We start from the raw sequence: 7,486 nt of genomic DNA, 5'->3' as shown, positions 1-7,486 counted from the left end.
ACTTGTGTGTCTTTACTATAATTATTAACATATGTTTCTGTGTGTGTGTGTGTGTGTGTGTGTGTGTGTTAATTTCCTCCATATCTCAAAGACAGACAAGTCTTTAGTGTGGAGTTCAAAGTATATAAGCAGAATCCTCTGAATTCTGTGTGGGTACAGGATTCTGAAAAATTTGCCTTTTATGTAAGAGAATATTTATTTCCAGTTTATTCTAAAGTTAATTAGCCATGAGAAGTAAACATGGCTTCACAGAGAGAAGACAAAATACTAGAAGGAAATGTCATTTCTGTGGATAGTTTACTTTATCAAAGACTGAGTTAAATAATAAATCAGAAATGAGAATATATGTCCAAATTCACCCAGAGATATAAACATGTACAAGGGCATCACACCACTGTCGTGAAGCTTCAGTTAATAAGATAAAAATCTGTTCCTCTCTAGTAGATATTTAGATTAAGTATTTTATGGTAATCCCCAGATACCACAGACAAACCAATGACTTTTCATCTCTTCACACATTGACAGCCCAGCCACATGCTGTTGTTTCAAAGACAGACAGTTTATTTCAGGGCCCAGCATGGGGTGTTTCACTTCTTTAAGGTCTGGAAGTACCACCAGATAATAGACTTACTGCATTTCCTTAATACAGCTGGCAGCTTCCGCTCTACTTTCTGTGTGTATGAAGACGTAAAGTGTGCACAAAGTGAGTACCAGCTTTTTCCACTCCAGCCTTTCTCTGATGGGAGAATACCATTGTGTCTTTCCCAGAAAAAAAAAAGGAAATCACAGCCAGGATAAAGAAAGACCCCAGGAAACCAGAGAGCCTCAAGGGAAAGATTCAAGTCATCCTGGTCAGTTTGTTCAGAAAGGAGAGGGAATGCGAGAATGAGAAAATGGGATGAACTTTCTTGAGTTCCATGAAAAATAAGTCAAGATTACCTTCCAGTTGTCTTAAGCCTGAAAAAGAGTTATAAGGTCCACTAAAAATAGTCGTTACATTTTACAGTTTAAGGTTGAGCTTCCTTAATTTAGCCTACCTGGTATCTCTAGCTTCCCTTGGCTGCTGTTCTCTTCCACAAGGAGTGTATCATAGGTGGCTTCTCTAAGCTGCCTAATAAGGGACACCAGTTTCTCTCCTGCTTAGGACTAATTCCTTGCATTAGCAAAGGCTACTTGCCATGAACACACCTCTCTCTCCCCACCCTCTCCTTTTATTTGAATTCAGAATGAAACATTTAAAATATTGTTATGCTGTCTAAGCAAAACAAAATCTTTCAGTTAGTGACCAGGACCAGCACCCTCACCCATAGAAGCCCAGTGTCTGTCTGCAAGGAAAAAAATCAGTTCTGTGATACCAGAGTCCTCACAGCTGGCCTTCCATTGCATTTTTTACCACATCAGGTTAACACTAACTTTCCACTACTGTACCTGAGCACAGCACCTGTTTAATGTGATGTATGTCATCAGCCCATGGAACAGACCTCACCTGTTTAGCTCAAACCTGGCTCTATGCTGTGGCTAGCCTTAAGCAGAGTCTGAAGTTCACAAGCTCTTTATAGAAGTAAAGGTATGAACATTTGCTGTCATCTGTAACTTAGGCCCCAACCCTGGGTCACTGGGCACAAAGCTCAGCTGGTTAATGCATTTGTGGTTCAAATTCAAGTTTTTGCTTTTTGTTTTGTTTTGTTTTTTGTCTTTTTTGTCTACTACTAAAAAAAGTTTGTTTACTACTAAACTTTTAAATATATAGCAAGAACTCACTTTAGTAGGTTATCTTGTGTGTTATAATTATTAGTAAATAAATACTTAAATATCCTTTGACATTCCCAGTTGTCCTGTGGGTTTGTGCTCTCTCAACGATATTAGATCTCTAAGAAACGATGTGTTTCTCCAGAAATTAGGTGGCAAGAGGAAGAATTCTTGCTCCATAAAGCAGGTGACTGAATATGAACAAACCCACTAAGAAGAGGCCAATTCAAACTCTGCCTCTGATCTGCACTTATGGCAGCCTGGGGAGAAATCTAATGGAGTCTGGTGTTTTCATGTCTCCTGAAGATTCGGTTCCTTTAATGTAAGGATTCATATAAACTCCTTTCTGTGTTTGACATTTAAATCAGTAACTGTTGGAACGAGAAAGAGGAGTCATTGAAATTAACCCAGGGAGTCTGTGTGTTTCCTCTTCCCTTACCCACATACTCCTGTTTACTCATCCTCAGATTAAGAAGTTATGCTGCCGACAGTGCACTTTTCTCTTACAAGCCTTGACACCACAGGTGCTATTCTCTTTTCTCTATTTTCTTCCAGCACCTATTAGAGAAAAGTCAGTGATCTTCAGGGGGATTTATTTCCTTGGTTTTGTTGGGAAGGGGCAGGATTACACTGAAATTAACAGGAGTTGTCTACGAGTATGGCGAAAACTTCAGTTTTAAAATGAGTCACTTGGGAGCATTTTCAAAACTCTTCCTGTATGTGAATGCAAGTGATTGGCTGACTACTGGACTGGCTAAGCTGTCAGTCAAGTAGCTGGCAAAGGAACCCTTTTGCATCTTTTACTGCAAACCAGGAAAGTGGCGGGGAACCAGGGTCGGGCGGGGTGTTGAAAACTCCTACCAACGAAAACACCACTAAATTAAAACAGATACTTTTAAAGAATTGTCTGTAGAGATTCACTTTTTTTTCTTTTACTAAAGCTCTATGTGTTTCAAAGGAAGTCTTGTTCATGTGTCTTCATGAGAACTTTCCCTGCTTCTTCCAAAGTCTGCCTATGGTCGGAGTCTGCCCAAGCCTTCCCTTTTAATCTTTGCACTCTTCCAGTTCCTGGGATAGGCTGCAAGGCATTCCTTTCAAGTTAACTTCCCGGCGCGGGGTCCTAGAGCTGGCCAGACCTGCCTCAGCGGCAGCTGGGCGCCTTAACCTCCCTTTTACAAAAAAGCAGGGCGATCATGGTCCCGTGTGCAAATAAACCCCCTCGAAGTGCTACTTCCAAATATAGGTTCTCCGGTCTCCAAAGGCTCCGCGGTCCTGTGGGCGGCCCTTACTTCCCGCCCACGCCGCTCCCGACAAGGCCCACATCTGGAAACCAAGTCGCTCGCATTCGGCTAGCCCGAACGCCTTCCCGCAATGCTCAAAAACTGAAATTTCCTCTTTGAAAACATTTAATGTATTTTGAGACTCCACTGAAATGCCTTGAATAGCCCACTTTCAACCAGAATAATTTAGTCTGACAACAGATTCTTCCTCTGTTCACAGCTGTCCCAGAAGGAGGAGCTGAAATCCGAACCTCTCCGCTGTGATTGGATGCTTTTAGTAAAAGCCAGGGAGAAAACCCCTCCCAGCCCTGAAGAGCTCAGTCGGGCAGAGAGCCTGGTGACTTCAGAGGCGCCCGCTTGTCCCACGCCGCACCTGAGCCGCCGCGATGCTGTAGGACCGCCGCCTGGACCGTTATCCGCCCGCGCCAGCCTGCCGCCACCATGCCGCGCTCCTTCCTGGTCAAGAAACATTTCAACGCCTCCAAGAAGCCCAACTACAGTGAACTGGACACACACACAGGTAAAAAAAATACGCTCTGCAAATCTGTGCGCGATTGAACCGCGGTTCCACTGCTTTGCTCTGCACACACTGGGCTGCTTTCCTTTAAACGTTGTCCTAAAACAGTGCTCACAGTCTCTGGATCACCTAGAGTAAGTTTTAATTCAAATCTTTGGAGCTTTTCCCTTACAAGGAAAGCCTCCTTCCGGTAGTGCAGTGTGGCTCTCGCTGAAAGGAGCACACCCTTCCCTGAGGCTGAGCTGTTACCTTGGGGAGCCAGGAACTGGAAAGCAGCTGGATTCCTGCATGCCATTGCCCCCACAGTCGTAGCACATGTTGAATAGCCCATGCATGAAATGGAAGGCACCTCTAAAGAAAGTTTTGCAGTAGTGTCTAGTTCTTCTTTATAAATGAGGACTGTAAGGCTCGTCCAGAATCCCCGTTAGGAAGAGCCAGGGTAACTGTCAGCTTGCACAAGGACATTAAGCCCAAACGAAGGGGGAATGTTTCATCATTATGTGTATCCTTGTAAGCGAGTCTGTCTTCACCATGGAACCTTGTGTGTGTTGTTATGTGCTGTTTCAGACGGTGTACATCTATTTAAAAATATTTTGCCTTAATTTTCTCCCCTCCCCACCCCCTTTCTTTCTCCTAGTGATCATTTCTCCGTACCTCTATGAGAGTTACCCCATGCCTGTCATACCCAAACCAGAGATCCTCAGCTCAGGAGCATACAGCCCTATTACTGTGTGGACATCGGCAGCTCCATTCCACTCCCCTCTGCCCAGTGGCCTTTCTCCTCTTGCTGGATATTCCTCACCCTTGGGGCGAGTAAGCCCCCCTCCTCCATCTGATACTTCGTCCAAGGACCACAGTGGTTCAGAAAGTCCCATTAGTGATGAAGAGGAAAGACTGCAAGGCAAGCTCTCAGACCCTCATGCCATTGAAGCTGAGAAGTTTCAGTGCAATTTGTGTAATAAGACCTATTCTACTTTCTCTGGGCTGGCCAAACATAAGCAGCTGCACTGTGATGCCCAATCTAGGAAATCTTTCAGCTGCAAGTACTGTGACAAGGAATATGTGAGCCTGGGTGCCCTTAAGATGCACATTCGGACCCACACATTGCCTTGTGTCTGCAAGATCTGTGGCAAGGCTTTCTCCAGACCCTGGCTGCTTCAAGGACACATTAGAACTCACACAGGTAAGAGGAATGTGCTGTGTGTTGGGGCTGTCGGTGGGGGTGCCTTGACCTAGTGACAGGGGGTGTTTTTCATGAGGTGAACCACTGGTAGCTGCTGCCTGGCTGCTCAAAAGCTTGTTAGAGCAGCAAGTACTCCATTCCTTCCTAACAGCTTCGGCTCCTGAAACTGTAAACAGCATTTAGACTTTGGAAAGTACATGGAGGAGGTTTGGTCTCAAAGATCAGTTAGAAAGCAGGAGTGAGATACTTGCTGTGTGTTCTGCAGAACTGCCCCCTGGTATTCAGCAAATACAAGTGCCTGGATCCTACTGTTGATTTGATAAACAGACAGAGGGATTTCCCATAGTTTTTTGGCTACGTCTACACTGTGAAGTCTGTCAACTCTTGACTAATTAAGTAGCAGATGGAACTAAATTTGATCTATTTTTTGGTTTGTTTTTTGTTTTGTGTTTTTTTTGTTGTTGTTGTTGTTTCTTGGTGCTGATTTAAAAAAAAATTCTTATCACAAAAGCGTACACAGGGAGTCATGGCATTTATAGAGTCATAGTCAGCCCACAGAGGGGAAATACTGGGAATGTGGGAATCTTCTCGTCATACCTGCACCTGTTGAAGCAGAAACCCTTATCAAGAGAAAGCCCTTTAACTCTGAATTACTTCTGCATGTCTGGCAGAACTGAAGCTATTTGGCTGATAGTTTTAAAGGAAATTTCGATTTAAAAGGCCTGATAGGAATATAGCTGCCTAACACGGGGGGGGGGGGTTGGGGAGGATATAATCAGTCTAGGCCAATTCTCGTTCTTTGGATAAACTACTGTTAATATTCGTTAATGTTACTTGAGTTTGTGTCCTGCAAAAACACTGACTGTCATTTTTTTTTTCTTACCCTTGCCCCCACAAACCAGGGGAAAAGCCTTTCTCTTGCCCTCATTGCAACAGAGCTTTTGCAGACAGGTCAAACCTGAGGGCACACCTGCAGACCCACTCTGATGTAAAGAAATACCAGTGCAAAAGCTGCTCCAAAACCTTCTCCAGAATGTCTCTTCTGCACAAGCATGAGGAGTCTGGCTGCTGTGTGGCTCACTGAGTGGCGCAAACAGCGTTTACTCGAACAGAGTGCATTTCTTCACTCCAATGCTAAATGCCAAATGAAAGTCCAAAGCAGTTTTCTCTTGTGCTTATCTACCAAATAATATGTATAGTTACACACAAGAGTTACACACACAGACACACACACACACACGAAACTTTAGAACAGAATCTGTATGCTTAAAATTAATCCTTTCTATGTGAAGTTTAAAATTATATTTACTGACAGCTAGATTGAAAGACTAAAAGACAAGAACCTTTCTCTTTAAAGATGAAGTGAAAAGCACATTGCATCTTTTCTTACTAAGAAAGAATGCAAAGATTTACAATGCTGCCAAACCATTTCAACTAAAAGGAACAGTATTGCTTCGTAATAGAGTTGTAATAGTATTTGCAAGAGGAAGAGAGTTTGCCAGATGCTATCTCAGGTGCCTTATAAAGTACTCCAAGTTTACTTCCTTAACATGTCGGATGTCTGGTTGTCATCGGTGAATGAAAGCCTTTTCTGGATTGCCTACAATGCTTTAAACTGTATCGTTACAAGAAAAAAATATGAGAAAAAGAACAGAACACAAGAGAATGTATTAAAATATTTTTGTTTTGTTTCATTTTTGCCATGTGTGCCTTGGAAGAGGAGGGAAGGACAAACTTCAAACATTCCTGGTGCGTGTGCCATGTCTTACTTTTTAAAAGAATCTTAGTGATTTATAAGACAATGTAATGCAAGAGAGCATTTTAGACATTTAGTAATGTACTTAGACTTTTGAAAATGCATATGATGGATGCAATAATACAATGCCCCTCCAAGTGCCTGTTTTAATGAATTGTGTAGTTGATGCAAATTGTGTTTATTTTTATATGACTGAGTGAACTCTGTATGAAAGTGAGGTGTGGTCTGTAACTGTGCCTATATACAACCTGAATACTTGTGAAATCCATGTTCCTTTTTTAAAAAAAGTAATTTTCATGGTCTCTTTTTTTTACAATAAACATTTTTTGGTGTAAAATTCATTGCTGATATACTATTTTCAAAACCTTCATTTGTTTTAATATATCAAATACTGTTGAAATTTATTTTTCGTGTTAAGAAAAAACATAAATGGTATTTTTATACATATGCAGTACTAATTTATGCTAGATTATAGTAATCTGCCCTTTTAACTCTTAAAGCACTATCACATTCAGAAAAAATAACATGATAGTAGCTTATTAGCAAGTTTCTGGAACAACAAATGGTCATGTTAATAGTCAAAAACACTTTTTGAAATATTCTAATGTCAATTTTATTGACTTTATGAAAACAAATTATAATCATTTATATCTTTTCATATGTCATTGGAATAGTTTAATATTTTTAAAGGAAATATTATTTAATGAGATGAGAGGGAAACATAAAAAATGCCTACATGAAAGAAATAGTAATCGCAAGTAATACACATTTGAAGAATTAAGCTTTGTAAACAAAAAGCTCATTGGTAGTGATGTAGGTAATATGTATGATGGCCTTAGAGTTAAACTAGAAAACTAAAGTCTCTTTTTATGGTATGACCAAGTTGAGCAAGCTTCCACCCAAGCTCAGGATGTATTTCATAAAACATTTTCTAATCATACATCCCATATTCAAATTCATGTTGTCTTAATGGATATGTGAGTTTCCTAATGATGATGAAA

The 7,486-nt window shown here is 41.2% G+C and overlaps 1 protein-coding gene across 2 annotated transcripts; it reads left to right on the top strand.

Moving 5' to 3' along the window:
- The first annotated feature begins 3,337 nt into the window (after positions 1 to 3,337).
- Positions 3,338 to 6,826, top strand: Snai2 (snail family transcriptional repressor 2). 2 transcript variants are annotated; one of them, XM_040751234.1, is made up of 3 exons: positions 3,338 to 3,549; positions 4,184 to 4,729; positions 6,448 to 6,826. In XM_040751234.1, exons 1-3 carry the CDS (start codon positions 3,471 to 3,473, stop codon positions 6,534 to 6,536), a joined length of 714 nt encoding a protein of 237 aa, XP_040607168.1. In that variant the 5' UTR covers positions 3,338 to 3,470; the 3' UTR covers positions 6,537 to 6,826. The 2 variants fall into 2 exon arrangements, with proteins under 2 accessions (XP_040607168.1, XP_005080064.1); XM_005080007.4 differs by having other exon boundaries at positions 3,340 to 3,549; positions 5,632 to 6,826.
- The last annotated feature ends 660 nt before the right edge of the window (positions 6,827 to 7,486 follow it).

This window comes from Mesocricetus auratus, unplaced genomic scaffold (assembly GCF_017639785.1).
Source record: "Mesocricetus auratus isolate SY011 unplaced genomic scaffold, BCM_Maur_2.0 Super-Scaffold_100008, whole genome shotgun sequence".
NCBI lineage: Eukaryota > Metazoa > Chordata > Mammalia > Rodentia > Cricetidae > Mesocricetus > Mesocricetus auratus.
This window is presented reverse-complemented; position numbering and strand designations above follow the sequence as displayed.

Bases quoted from the DNA above. Each gene is read 5' to 3' on its own strand.
- Snai2 (XM_005080007.4), top strand. From the start codon at position 3,471: ATGCCGCGCTCCTTCCTGGTCAAGAAACATTTCAACGCCTCCAAGAAG. The intron at 3,550-4,183 runs GTAAAAAAAATA...TCTTTCTCCTAG, and splicing joins TGAACTGGACACACACACAG to TGATCATTTCTCCGTACCTC. The intron at 4,730-5,631 runs GTAAGAGGAATG...CCCACAAACCAG, and splicing joins ACACATTAGAACTCACACAG to GGGAAAAGCCTTTCTCTTGC.